The sequence below is a fragment of the Myxocyprinus asiaticus genome, chromosome 28 (assembly GCF_019703515.2).
Source record: "Myxocyprinus asiaticus isolate MX2 ecotype Aquarium Trade chromosome 28, UBuf_Myxa_2, whole genome shotgun sequence".
Taxonomy (NCBI): Eukaryota; Metazoa; Chordata; class Actinopteri; order Cypriniformes; family Catostomidae; genus Myxocyprinus; species Myxocyprinus asiaticus.
The window spans coordinates 43,675,386-43,690,717 of record NC_059371.1 but is presented as its reverse complement, the minus strand read 5'-3'; the positions used below and the strand labels follow the sequence as shown (position 1 = coordinate 43,690,717).

The 15,332-nt window shown below is 40.1% G+C and overlaps 1 protein-coding gene across 2 annotated transcripts in view; it reads right to left on the bottom strand.

The window, feature by feature from the left end:
- Nucleotides 1-956: 956 nt before the first annotated feature.
- LOC127418625 (zinc finger protein 239-like) overlaps nt 957-15,332 on the bottom strand; it is a 197,029-nt gene continuing 182,653 nt past the window's right edge. For both annotated transcript variants that reach the window (XM_051659280.1, XM_051659281.1), the window contains exons 2-3: nt 4,606-4,933; nt 957-2,508 (exon numbers count right to left, since the gene is read on the bottom strand). In XM_051659280.1, the coding sequence (XP_051515240.1) occupies nt 1,694-2,508; nt 4,606-4,933 (1,143 nt within the window). In that variant the 3' untranslated portion in view covers nt 957-1,693. The remainder of the gene's footprint in view (nt 2,509-4,605; nt 4,934-15,332) is intronic.

The following is a 15,332-nucleotide window of genomic DNA, read 5'->3' as shown; positions in this document are numbered from 1 at the left end:
CAGGGGAAACTCACTTCCAGCACCTGTACAATCAGCACTGGTGTCCCCCAGGGATGTGTGCTCTCCCGACTACTCTTCTCCCTCTACACCAATGACTGCATCGCCAAGGACCCCTCTGTCAAGCTCCTGAAGTTTGCAGACGACACCACTGTCATTGAACTATTCCGAGATGACGATGAGTCTGCATACAGAAGGGAGGTTGAACAGCTGGCTGGCTGGTGCATTCAAAACAACCTTGAGCTGAACACGGTCAAAACACTGTGGACTTTAGGAGGAACACCCCAACACTGACCCCCCTCACCATTCTAAACAGCACTGTGGCAGCAGTGGAGTCATTCAGCTTCCTGGGCACTACCATCTCACAGCACCTGAAATGGGAGACTCACACTGACTCCATTGCGAAAAAGGCCTAGCAGAGGTTGTACTTCCTTCGCCAGCTGAGGAAGTTCAACCTGCCACAGGCGCTGTTGACACAGTTCTACTCAGCAGTCATTGAGTCCGTCCTCTGCACTTCAATAACTGTCTGGTTTGGTTCAGCTATGAAATCAGACATCAGAAGACTACAAAGGACAGTTCGAACTGCTGAGAGGATTACTGGTTGCCCCCTGCCACCCCTTCAAGAACTATACACTTCCAGAGTGAGGAAAAAGGCTGCAAAAAATCACTCTGGACCCCACTCACCCTGCCCATTACCTTTTTGAACTGTTGCCTTCTGGCCGACGTATTTTATTTCCTCAGGCTATCCATCTCATGAACAGTTAAATCGCCCCATTGAGCAATAACTGTGCAATACACAGTTTAGTCTTTTTTATATTTATCCAACACATCCAACCTCTTCTGCCATTTCATTCCTCTGAAAACACAAAAAAAAAAAAAAAAAAAAATCTGCACTGTACATAACAGATTTGTATTTGCACTGTACATAACAGATAACAGATTTGTATTAGATTGCACTACGCATGTGTCTGTGTGTGTATGTACATATGTGTATAATTATTTTTATTTTTTATTATTATCTATGTCTTGCTGCTGTTTTTGTTTTGTTGTACACTGGAAGCTCCTGTCACCAAGACAAATTCCTTGTATGTGTAAGCATACTTGGCAATAAAGCTGATTCTGATTCCAATAGGCTGGATAATTATAATGATTGCAATAAATGTTACAGTAAGTTGAAAAAGCTTTGTCACATGAATAATATCATAGTGTAGTATCATGTATCTAAGTCATTACAAATCAAAAACAGATTATGAAGGATGGCCTTAAATAGTGACATCAGACAACATGTAAACACACAGATGGCAAGACAAATATAGAAATAATAATTTTAAAAAAGTATTATTAATTAAATTTCATTAAAATGCTTTCACATTTTACACTATCTGGGCAATATGTAGATCTATTTGTGATCACAGAGTCAAATGTTGCTCAAGATGCAACATCCAGTGAGCGGCAGTTCTGCGAATGGAAACGCCTTGTTGATGAGAGAGGTGAGGCGAATGGGCTACAACAGCAGAAGACAACATCAGGTTCCACTTCTGTCAGCCAAGAGCAGAAAGCAGAGACTGCGGTGGGCACAGGCTCATCAAAACTGGACAGTTAAAGACAGGAAAAACACAGTCTGGTCTGATGAATCTTGATATCTTCTGATATACACAAATGGTAGTCCCATTGAAAAATCCATATCGATCAACCACTAACTTTGACTTCTTAGGCAATTGTGTGTTTTCAGGGTTTTTGACTGAATGAAACTCTTTCCACAGTATGAGCACTTGTAAGGTTCCTCTCCAGTATGAATTCTCTCGTGTGTTTTCAGGGTATTTGACCGAGTGAAACTCTTTCCACAGTGAGAGCACTTGTATGGTTTTTCTCCAGTATGAGTTCTCTCGTGTGTTTTCAGTGTTGCTGACTGAGTGAAACTCTTTCCACAGTGTGAGCACTTGTAAGGTTTTTCTCCAGTATGAATTCTTTGGTGCAGTTTCAAGCTGCTGGCTATAATAAAAATCTTCCCACATTCAAAGCACATATGAGCCCCCACACTGCTATGTATTTTCTGGTGCTGTTTAAAATAGAACAGTTGTGTAAAACTCTTTCCACAAAATGAACACTTGTAAGGCTTCTCATTAGTGTGAGATTTCAGATGTCGTTTTAGGTACTGTGCCAGAACAAATGTTTTACCACACTTATCACATTCAAATGGTCTTTCTCCAGAGTGACAAAAGAGATGACCCTTGAGATTGCCTGCATCTGCAAAACCTTTCCCACACTGAAGGCACATGTAAGGTCTCTCACCGGTATGAACTCTCATGTGTTTATTAAGATTGGTTTCACTTGTGAAACTCTTTCCACACTGAGAGCAGGTGAAAGATTTCTTGGCTGCTCTTCTTGGAGGATTTTTAGGTGAGAATTTATTTTCAGTGTTTGAGCCACTCAGAGATCCAGTTATAAAATCACGTTGTTCATCCTCCACTTCATTCAGCTCTTCACGTTCCTCTCTCACTTCCATCAGCTCTTTAATGAACACAATAAAAGGAAAAATATTGTACAATCAATATTATACATGATTGATTTGTTACTGGTGTAATATTATTATGATGTTGTGCTTGAGTTGGTGCAATATTGTTTATTGTCCGTTGTACTGCGTTGTTCTTGTTGTTTTTATCTATTATATTAATAGTTTTTAAATTATATATATTTTTATAGATATGGGTTGTGTTGCTGCTGTAACGTGTGAATTCCCCCCTAGGGGGATCAATAAAGTTATCAATCAATCAATATACTTCTGACCCACTGGAATTGTGATATAGTCAATTAAAAGTGAAACAATCAGTCTGTAAACAATTGTTGGAAAAATCACTTGTGTCATGCACAAAGTAGATTTTGTAAACGACTTGCCAAAACTATAGTTTGCTAATATAAAATTTGTGGAGTGGTAAAAAAATGAATGACTTCAACTTAAGTGTATGTAAACTTCTGACTGAAACTATACATATATTATATATATATATATATATATATATATATATATACAGTATATATTTATATATATATAAACACACATACACTGGTGGCTAAAAGTTTGGAATAATGTACAGATTGTGCGGTTTCGAAGGAAACTGGTACTTTAATTCACCAAAGCGGCATTCAATTGATCACAAAGTATAGTCAGGACATTACTGATGTAAAAAACATCACCATTACGATTTGAAAAAAGTCATTTTTGATCAAATCTAAACAGCAGCCATCACTCCAACACCTTATCCTAGAGTAATCATGCTAAATTGCTAATTTGGTAGTAGAAAATCACTTGACATTATATCAAACACAGTTGAAAGCTATTTGGTTTGTTAAATGAAGCTTAACATTGTCTTTGTGTTTGTTTTTGAGTTGCCACAGTATGCAATAGGCTGGCATGTCTTAAGGTCAACATTAGGCCAAAAATGGCAAAAAAGAAACAGCTTTCTCTAGAAACTCATCAGTCAATCATTGTTTTGAGGAATGAAGGCTATACAATGCTTGAAATTGCTTACAAAGATTTCATACAAAGGTGTACATTACAGTCTTCAAAGACAAAGAACAACTGGCTCTAATAGGACAGAAATAGATGTGGAAGGCCAGATATACAACTAAACAACAGGATAAGTACATCAGAGACTCTAGTTTGAGAAATAGACACCTCACATATCCTCAGCTGACAGCTTCATTGAATTCTACCCACTCAACACCAGTTTCACGTACAACAGTAAAGAGAAGACTCAGGGGTGCAGGCCTTATGGGAAGAATTGCAACAAAAAAAAAAACCCACTTTTGAAACAGAAAAACAAAAAGGAAAGGTTAGAGTGTGCAAAGAAACACAGACATTGGACAACAGATAATTGGAAAAGAGTGTTATGGATCTTAACCCCATTGAGCTTTTGTGGGATCAGCTAGACTGTAAGGTGCGTGAGAAGTGCCCGACAAGACAGTCACATCTATGGCAAGTGCTACAGGAAGTGTGGGGTAAAATGTCACCTGAGTATCTGGACAAACTGACAGCTAGAATAACAAGGATCTGCAAAGCTGTCATTGCTGCATGTGGAGGATTTTGTGATGAGAACTCTTTGAAGTAGTTTAAGACGTTCTGAAACATTTCTTTTAAATTGTAATAATAATTTTTCACGTTATTAATGTCCTGACTATACATTGTGATAAATTGAATGCCACTTTGGTGAATAAAAGTACTAATTTCTTTCCATAAGAGCAAAATCTGTACATTATTCCAAACTTTTGGCCGCCTGTGTGTGTGTGTGTGTGTGTGTGTGTGTGTGTGTATATATATATATATATATATATATATATATATATATATATATATATATATATATATATATATATATATATATCTCGTCATATCGCCCAGCCCTAGACACAGAACAAAAGTCATACATGTTTGGAATAACATGAGGGTCAGTACATGCACCTTTTTAAAAGACAATTGAGCACTAAAACTAAAAAACAGCAGGAACTTTTTAGTTTGACATGTGAGTGATAAAACTGTCTTTCTTGTATCAAACTCGGACATAACAGGACTGTCATGAAAATGTAACAACATTAAAGAAAGAAACATACCTGCAGGAATAAAATCATCATCATCTTCATCACTCTGTTCTTCCTCTGCTGTGGTTTCATCATCATCATCTTCATCACTCTGTTGTTCCTCTGCTGTGGTTTCTCCTCTCATCTTCATCATGTTCCTGCAGTCCAGCAGCTTCACTGAACACATCTTCACTGGTATCTGCAGCATCTGCTGTTCATCATCATCTTCATCACTCTGTTCTTCTTCTGTTGTGTTTTCTTCTTTTATCTCCTCCTGCTTCACTTCAATCTTCACTGGTGTCTGCAGCATCTGCTGTTCTCCAGCGTGAATCACATCCACCTGCTCTCTCATGATGAACATCTGAACACAAAAACATCATCATTATAATGGACTGACATTCATCAAACTCAAAAAGATTATTATATGATTATACACAAAAACAGATCTGTTCTTTCAGAAATGCTATAAATATAAATGCATGTTAGTTTTTTCTTCCTGACTGCAGTAATGTTAGAACAGGTTATATATAAATGGGAGAGAAATACTAGTTTTTGGGTGAACTTTCCCTTTCATTTTTCAGGCCACTGTCAACTTTAAACTGGTGAGCACTGACATGCATTCATAAAGGGAAAGCTCAACCAAAATGAAAATTCTGTCAATGTTTGTCTTTGGCGGTTGAGTTTTCCTCTCTTATATGCATTTCTCAGATTAAGCAGTTAGTTATTTAAATGCTTTGTCAGGAAAGATGTTCAACTTGGAAATGTGGGGGCCTGGGTAGCTCAGTGGTAAAGACGTTGGCTACCACCCCTGGAGTTCACTAGTTCAAATCCCAGGGCGTGCTGAGTGACTCCAGCCAGGTCTCCTAAGCAACCAAATTGGCCTGGTTGCTAGGGAGGGTAGAGTCACATGGGGTAACCTCCTCGTGATCGCTATAATGTGGTTCGCTCTCAGTGGTGTGCGTGGTGAGTTGAGCATGGATGCCGCGGTGGATGGTGTGAAGCCTCCACATGCGCTATGTCTCCGCGGCAATGCGCACAACAAGCCACATGATAAGATGCGTAGATTGATGGTCTCAGATGCAGAGGCAGCTGGGATTCGTCATCCACCACCCGGATTGAGGTGAGTCACTACGGCACCATGAGGACTTAAAGCACATTGTCTTTCTTGTATCAAAAAACAGTTCATACAACTGTACTGAATAAAAAACAATGTGGTATTTTGTTGTTATTATGAAGCCAGACTATGAAGCTTGAGTCTGGAGTAGTCAGAATCAGTGCAAGTGTTACACCATGTGTACTGTGTACTGTTCCCCCCATCATTTTACTTTTGACTTAACATTTAAGAATATGGACTGACTAAAAATTTCATTTATTTATTTTATGCACATTAGTTGGAAATGAAATGCTCTTTTTTTTTTATATATATATTAACAATTTTTATTGATTCCATTCAACAAATGAAATAAACATACATTGCAGAAAATGCGGAATCAAATTATATACGATTAAACCCTTCCCCCCGAACACCCCCACCCGACACAAACACTTACCCCAGTGGTCATAAAAATATATTAAAAATAAATAAATAAATAAATAAATAAAACAACACGCACACACAATAAATAAATAAATAAAAGCATATAAAAAAAATAAAAATAAAAAAATACATAAAATTGCACACACATATTTAAAACTAAAGATCCCTCTCCACTACCCCTCCCCGAAAGCCTTCCAAAAAGGCCAAAAATTTGCCCCATTTCCTATCAAATAACCCCAGATTTCCCAGCCTTCTATAGATCCCTTCCTCAAAGGCCGCCACCCTCCCCATCTCCGAGCACCACTCATGAAATGAAGGCACTCCAACTGACCTCAAACCCCTTAAAATAACCTGTCTGGCGATCATGACGCTCGTTAGGACCCAACTCTTTATGTGCCGATTCTCAATGTCGATGACCACCCCATCGCCCAAAATACAGAGTCTGGGGCAAAGTGAAAGCTGAGTGCCCAATACATCACATATAAGACTCTGAACTTTCAACCAGAACTCCTGGATCTCAACACACCCCCAAAAGACATGAGTTATGTCTCCAACCTCTGACTGACATCGCCAGCAGGTGTGTGTGTCTTTAAGACCAAGCCTATACAATCTGGAGGGGGTCCAATAAAATCGATGTAAAATCTTAAATTGCATAAGGTGAACCCTTGCACCTCTAGATGCAGACTTGACATTTTTTAGGATCCAAGCCCACACCCTTTCCTCCAATGTCAAGTTTAGACCTTTCTCCCATAGTTTTTTTGAGAGAATTCAAAGTTCCGTCCCCCAGACTCTGAATTAGCAGGGAGTAATACATTGATGCCTCATGACCCTTCCCAAAAGCAGCAATCACCACTCCCAGAGTATCTGCCGCACTGGGGGGGTGCATGCCACTCCCAAAAACAGTGCAGAGTAGGTGGCGCAGCTGTAAATACTTATAAAACTGAGATCTGGGAATGCTCATAAAGGTCACCAAGTGTATTAACCCCCCTCACAATCCAATCTGACCAACAGAAAGGGGACTTATTAATACGAAGTTTAGGGTTCAGCCATATGCTCGAGGCTACGTTTAAATAAATATCAGAATTAAACACTGGACACTTTTGTCCATATCAAGTGCAAATGCAAAAATAACCTCTCCGGCTAGTTTAATCGTAAGGCTTTGCAGTGGTGAGATAGGGGCAAGAATTTCCTTTTCAATACAAAACCAGGGAGGGGCTCTCTCAGGTGGAAGTGACCAATGAGCCAAATGTCTAAGACCGAATGCATAGTAATAAAACTAAATCTTTGGTAGGCCTAGCCCACCTTTGTCAATCGGCCTCAAATCAAATCAAATCAAATCACTTTTATTGTCACACAGCCATATACACAAGTGCAATGGTGTGTGAAATTCTTGGGTGCAGTTCCGATCAACATAGTGACAGTGATGAGACATATACCAATTTACAATAACATCAAATTAACACAGCACAATTTAAAGTCTAATAAACACATAATTACACACAACAATATAAAAATAATAACATACACTGTACAGTATACAATACACACAATACAGATACACATTATTCAATAAAAAAATAAATAAATAAATTATATATAGTAGTATATATAGAATGTACAGTAGGTTGTATTGTACTGTATTGACATTCAGGCTGTTGGTTGATAGTCAGTTGTTAAGAGAGAATATAATATAATAATAATATAATTTATGACAGTCCGGTGTGAGATATAAAAGTAAGGGTAATAAAGTGCAGTGCTGATGTATTTGATCGTGGGAGATCAAGAGTTCAAAAGTCTGATTGCTTGGGGGAAGAAGCTATCATGGAGTCGGCTGGTGCGGGTCCTGATGCTGCGATAACGCCTGCCTGATGGTAGCAGTGAGAACAGCCCATGGCTCGGGTGACTGGAGTCTCTGATGATCCTCTGAGCTTTTTTCACACACCGCCTGGTACATATGTCCTGGAGGGAGGGAAGCTCACCTCCGATGATGTGTCTGGCAGTTCGCACCACCCTTTGAAGTGCTTTGCGGTTGTGGGCTGTGCTATTGCCGTACCAGGCGGAGATGCAGCCAGTCAGGATGCTATCTACAGTGCAGGTGTAGAACCGTGTGAGGATGTGGCGGTTCATTCCAAACTTCCTCAGCTGTCTCAGGAAGAAGAGGCGCTGATGAGCCTTCTTCACAACGACTTCAATGTGGATGGACCATGTGAGTTCCTCAGTGATGTGGACACCCAGGAACTTGAAGCTGCTGACTCTCTCCACTGGTGCTCCATTGATGGTGATGGGACTGTGTTCTCTGTCTTTTCTTCTGAAGTCCACCACAAGCTCCTTTGTCTTACTGACACTGAGGGAGAGGTTGTGCTCCTGACACCAGTGTGTCAGAGTGTGCACCTCCTCTCTGTAGGCTGTTTCATCATTGTCAGTGATCAGACCTACCACCGTCGTGTCATCAGCAAACTTAATGATGGCATTGGAGCTGTGTGTTGCCACACAGTCATGTGTGTACAAGGAATACAAGAGTGGGCTGAGAACACAGCCCTGTGAGGCTCCAGTGTTGAGGGTCAGTGATGAGGAGATGTTGCTGCCTATTCTAACCACCTGGCGTCTGCTTGACAGGAAGTCCAGGATCCAGCTGCACAGCGAGCCTTTAAGCCCAGAGCCCGGAGTTTCTCGTCTAGCTTGGAGGGCATTATGGTTTTGAATACTGAGCTGTAGTCTACAAACACCATTCTCACATAAGTGTTCTTTTTTCCAGGTGGGAGAGAGCAGTGTGTATTGTAGATGCAATGGCATCATCAGTGGAGCGGTTGTTGCCGTAAGCAAACTGCAATGGGTCTAGAGAGAGAGGCAGCACAGAGCAGATGTAATCTCTGATTAGTCTCTCAAAGCATTTGCTGATAATGGGGGTCAGAGCAACAGGACGCCAGTCATTTAAGCAAGTTAATTTTGATTGCTTTGGAACAGGCACAATGGTGGATGTTTTAAAGCGTGTGGGGACTACAGACAAAGAGAGGGAAAGGTTGAAAATGTCTGTAAAAACAGCCAGCTGGTTCGCGCACGCTCTGATGACGTGGCCCGGAATGCCGTCTGGGCCCGCGGCTTTGAGGATATTAACCCGTCGGAAGAATCAGGTTACATCCGCTACAGAGACGGAGAGTGAACTAACCTCTGTAGCTTCGGCCACGAGAGCTCTCTCCACGAGGGCGGTGTTATTTCCCTCAAAACGAGCATAAAAAGTATTTAGCTCATCCGGGAGAGAGGCAGCCTATGTAACTTATTGAAATTTAACCTGGGACGCTTACCATTCCAAATGAAGGACTTTGCTATGCTATCAAATTGCTTGAAATAAGAGAGGGGGGCATCTACAGGGAGAGACTGCAGTAAGTAATTGAACTGTGGAATACAATTCATTTTAATAACATTAATCTTCCCAATCATAGATAAATGTAATGAGGCCCACCTGCCCACATCGCTTGAAAACCGTTTTATTAAGGGGTCAAAATTAACTCTAACTAAATCAAACAAATTTGCTGGAAATAAAATACCCAAATACTTAATGCCCTGTTTGGGCCACTGGAAAGCAACTGGCTGGAAAGCCGTTACTGGACAGTACGCTGTCAGAGCCAAAGCTTCGGATTTAGACCAGTTGACTCTATATCCTGAAAACTTAGAAAAGGAATTAATAATTCTGTGCCACACCTCCCGCAACCACCCCTGGAAAATCATCCTCCTTTCTTATCGTGGCTTGCAAATGGTTCCAGGGCAAGACAGAACAATAACGGGGAAAGAGGGCAACCCTGCCGGGTGCCCCTATCCAGAGTAAAATAATCTGAAATTAATCAATTTGTTTGTACCGCCGCTACAGGGTGTCTATAAAGTAACTTAATCCATCCAATAAACGTACTCCCGAACCCGTATATTTCCAAAACCTTAAAAAGATAATCCCATTCTACCATATCAAATGCCTTTGCAGCATCAAGTGAGATGGCAGCGACCGGAGATTGATCATTCGCTACCGACCACATGATATTGATGAGACGCCTAATGTTATCAGAAGAGCTACGGCCTCGAATAAACCCCACCTGATCTATATGTATAAGAGATGTCATAACTTTACTTAATCGATTAGCCAGAATTTTTGACAACATTTTTACATCTAACTGAATCAGGGAAATTGGACGGTAACTTATACACTCACTTGGATCTTTGTCCTTTTTAAGAATCAGACTGATCCGGGCTTGTGTCATGGTTGGCGGAAGCTTTCCATTCTTTAATGATTCTGTATAAACTTCTAACAAAAGTGGAGCCAGTTCTGTAGCATAAGATTTGAAAAACTCAGCAGCAAAGCCGTAAGGCCCCGGAGCCTTGCCTGTAAGTAAGGAGTTAATTACCTCATCAAGCTCCTCCAAGGTTATCTCAGAATCAAGAGAATTTTTTTTGCTCAGTCGTCAGTTTAGGGAGAACTAATGGTTCCACAAAGTTTCTAATATCTTCATCAGTAGACGAAGACGTGGAACTATAAAGATCAAGATAGAATTCTTTAAAAGCATTATTAATATCAATGGCCGAGGTAAATATTTCACCACCAGCAGATTTCACTGAGGGAATGGTAGAAAAAGTCTCTCTCTGCTTTATATATCTAGCCAAAAGTTTTCCTGCTTTATCCCCCGACTCAAAGTATGACTGTCTTGCCCTGAATAACCAAAACTCTACTTTCCATGACAAAATAGTATTATATCTGTATTTCAAACGGGTCAATTCTCTGAGGCCATCGGATAACAAACGGCGCTTCAGCTCTGCCTCTGCACTTTTAATATTTCCTTCCAACTCCACAAGTTCTCGTACTTTGGATTTTTGGGTGAATGAGGCATACTGTATGATCCGACCCCTAAGAACCACCTTAAGTGCCTCCCAAGCCATGCCCACAGTGGATACTGATGACCAGTTGGTCTCCATATAAACATTGATTTCAGTCTTTAACATTTGTTGGAATTCAGGATTTTGCAGAAAGGATACATTAAAGCGCCAACTATATGATTTCTTTTTCTCTATATGTGGCAACACCTCTAAACTCACCAGGGCGTGATCTGAGACTAAAATGTTTCCAATTGAGCAATCAACAACAGATGAAATGAGGGACTTGGATATAAAAAAAAAAAAAAAAATCTATTCTGGAATAAATCTTATGGACTGATGAAAAAAAATTTATAGTCCCTACCAGATGGGTTCAAAAGTCTCCAAATATCTGTAAGACCAAGATGTTTACACATTCTGTGAAGCGTCAATGTTGCACTAGGGGGTTTACACACTTTGCTTCACTATGATCAAGGACTGAGTCCATCAAAAGATTAAAGTCTCCTCCAAATATTAAATCATGAGGGGTGCCAGCGGTTTGCAGCATCCCTTCAAGATCTTTAAAAAAGCCCTGATCATCAGCGTTAGGTCTGTAAATATTAGCCAAAATCAACCTTTGCCCCTGAATTTCAGCTAAAACAATAATTACGCTTCCTAATTTATCTTTAATCTGTTTGAGACATTTGAATTGTAGATGTTTATTTACCAATATAATGACTCCCTTGCTCTTACTTGAGCCAGCACCAAAAAAAACATGTCCACCCCATATCTTCCCAAATTTTTCCGCTTCCTGCGGAGAAAGGTGTGTTTCTTGAAGAAACACAATATCATATTTCTAGAATTTAAGAAAAGTAATAACCTTCCTTCTTTTTATGGGGTGCCCCAACCCATTCACATTCCATGTGGAGAGAGATAGTACACTCATATTAACAACTGACATATTGATATAATAAAAATAAATAAACTGTGTGTCAAAAACAAAATTATACAGACCACATTCCCCATTAGTGAAACAATCAAACCCCGAACTTTCCCCCGAACAAAACAAACAAAAAAATGTACACATTAACCCCGTGCACGAAAGCGCAAACCGGCGTCAATCCCTCTAAACTCAAAAGGTCCATGAACGTCCAAGAGCCCCCATGACAACTTTGCCATCGGATTATACAATTTTGCCTCGCAAATTTGTGAGGCAAAATTACATAACAGAAAATACTTTGTAAAATAACCCCCAGCCAAAAGGAAGAATGAACACAGAACATGTAGATTAATTCACAGAATTGTTTTAAAGGTGTGATCCTCCACAAAACAAATTTCAGTTGATATAAAACCATTAAGTTTCACGGATAGACAAACGAATGTTCAGTGAGCCAGCTGTTATGAGTTCAGCGGATGACATAATCATTCCAGTGTCCTGTAAACGGAACAAGCTCCATCCGCTAGGCGGAGCCAACACAAAAAGAAACAAAACCAACATCCTGGTTCCCCGGATGGTCAAGTCAATTCATTCGGAGGCCGCATAAAAGTATATACCATGACTTACTCAATCCGTCAACTTTATAAAAGACATCCTTTGTGTGAGCATGTAGGTATATTGCGGTCATCTGTAGTGTCCACTCTCAAACTGGCCGGGAACTTCCATGTAAAATAATCTTCTGTCAATGCAAAAGCTTCTTTAAGGAAAGTGTTATTCACAAATCAAACTCCAGCCACTAGGCAGAGCCAACACGAAAAGAAACAAAAATGTTGCCCAGCTTCCTCAAGAGTAAGTACAGCGAGTTGACCCACTCACATGAGAAACATCCAATGGTTTACTCACCCATTGATTCAATAAAAGACATTGCCTGATTGGGACATGTAAATACTTTGCAACCATCCTTCGTTTCTATTCTCAGTTTGGCAGGAAACATCAGAGCAAACGAGATCTTTTTCTGATGTAAGAGTTTCTTGCATTCCCTGAACTGATCGCATTTCTCTCGTCGAACTCGCAAAGTCCAGGAACAAGAAAATATTATAGTTCTTCCAAGAAAGCTTCCCTTTGCTCCTCACCTGGCGCAACACAAGATCTTTATCGGATGACCTCAGAAATTTGGCCAGAATCGATCGGGGCCTGTCTCCCTCAGCAGATCTCCAAGCAGGGACTCTGTGAGCTTGCTTGATTTCCAGCTTGTGGCCTGTTATGTCGAGCAGACTCGGGAAGAGCTCAACTAGGAATTTCACCATATCTCTGCCCTCCTCATGCTCAGGAATTCCAACAATTCTGACGTTATTCCTGCGGCTTCTATTCTCAAGAACTTCAAGCTTTTCAAGAATACGTTCCAGATCAACTTTGGTCACGGGCGGATTAGCGGATAATTCCCTCTCTGATGACTCTGCATCCGACACTCTTGTAACTAACTCAGATAATTTTATTTTCATCGCCGTAATCAATCAGCGTATTACAGCGAGATCCTCCAAGTCAGCAAGAACCTTCGTCATCATCAACGATATGTTGGACAACTGATGCTGGATCTCCTCTTCCGCCACGCCATCCAAAACGAGTCCCCGGTCTGTAGCCCTGTCGGGGCTTTCATCCTGAACACGTAAGTGTCTTTTAATGTCTCCAGAGCCCGATGATTTTGACTTCTTTGCCATGTTTTACCTCAAAGAGCAAATGTGTAACTGGGTGTATCGAGTTTCACCAGATTATAACATAAGAATAATTAAAAATTTAGCAAAGTGCGCAGAGCTCGTTGTTCACACGTCTGCTTCTTGCACGGCATCACGTGACGCAAATGCTCTTTTTTAACAGCTAGGAATGTTATTACAGTAATATAACGGTGCTGAATGGTTTATGTATGTATTGCACCCTCTTGTGGACTAAGGAAACAATATCAATTTAAAAATCAGCTGACTTTAAAATTGAAATATTTGTTCATATATAAATATTTATATATTTATTTAAAAAAGTACAATACATTTTCATGGTTCAGTCAGTACTGTTTATGTTTGTAATAAAGTTCAGCAATATTTTACTATGAGTGTATTTTTTCATTCAGTATCAATGTTAAAAACTATCAGTTGATTAATCGGTTATCGGCAGGTACTGCCCAACTTAGTTATCGTATTGGTAAAATCCACTATCGGTCGACCTCTAGAGGAAGCTATAGTAAACATGTGGCATGTAATGCAGGAAGCAATAACATGAGCATATGCCATGACTTACCGCAATTATTTGTTGTTGTTGTTGTTGTTGTTATGGTTGTACCTGAACGGCGAGGGTTTGAGATTGATGTGAATCCCTCACGCAGTTGTTTGTTGTTATGGTTGCTTTGAGAACAAGGTAATAATCCATGTAACACAGAGGAGAAAGCGGGTGCGCACAGTAAAATGCACACAGTTTAATCGAGATGAAAATAGAAAGCGGAGGCACATGTAAAAATGCACACAGATGAATCGCAATAAGAGAATAATACAGGAACTAAAACCCCGATGCATGGTCAAAAATGGCAGAGATGAAAGATTAAAAGCAGAAAACCGATAGATAAGCAATGAGCACTTGTATGGTTTCTCTCCAGTATGACTTCTGTCATGTGTTTTCAGGTTTTTCGACTGAGTGAAACTCTTTCCACAGTATGAGCACTTGTATGGTTTCTCTCCAGTACGAATTCTCTCATGTGTTTTCAGGTTTTTTGACTAAGGGTACATTTACATGACAACGATGTACTAAAAACGGAAACGTTTTTCCTTTGTGTTTTTGAAAAGTTTCACATACAGACGACAATGTTGCCATCCCTGTTCACACGGATCCGCAAAAATGACTAAAAAGGCTGTATTATGCATGCCAGGCCAGTAGTTGGCGATGCCACTATTAAAAAAACACTACACACCTGCGCACATAAGTATTCTTCCACAGAGCGGTGAATACAAACAATGAAGATGACGAAAGCAACGAGCAATTTTGTCTGGACGGATGATGAGGTTGCTTTATTACTACAATTAATTTGCTGGAGAAGTGTCAATAAATTCAAAATCTTGAGCAGCACAAACACAGTCCTGTAGTCCGCCACTGTAGTTTTGAATGTCTCAGGCATTGTTTTGAAGTACTCCCGCGCACGCCTATAGACTGAACTCTCAAGATTATTCAATAAATTCTGCTCATTTTTACCGTCACTTCATCTCCTGCCTTCTTCTGTATTCCCCCTGCTGACTCTTGGGCTGGTAGGAGAGTAGGTTAATATAACAAGCTGTTGATGTTGACTGGTTTTGGTTATCAGACAGAACTCTGATATATGGATATCTTCTGACGGAGAGAGAGGTCTTGTGTACACTGGATCTAACATGCATTTTCACTGCCTCTCATGTTTTCATATTCTAAGCATATCATTGA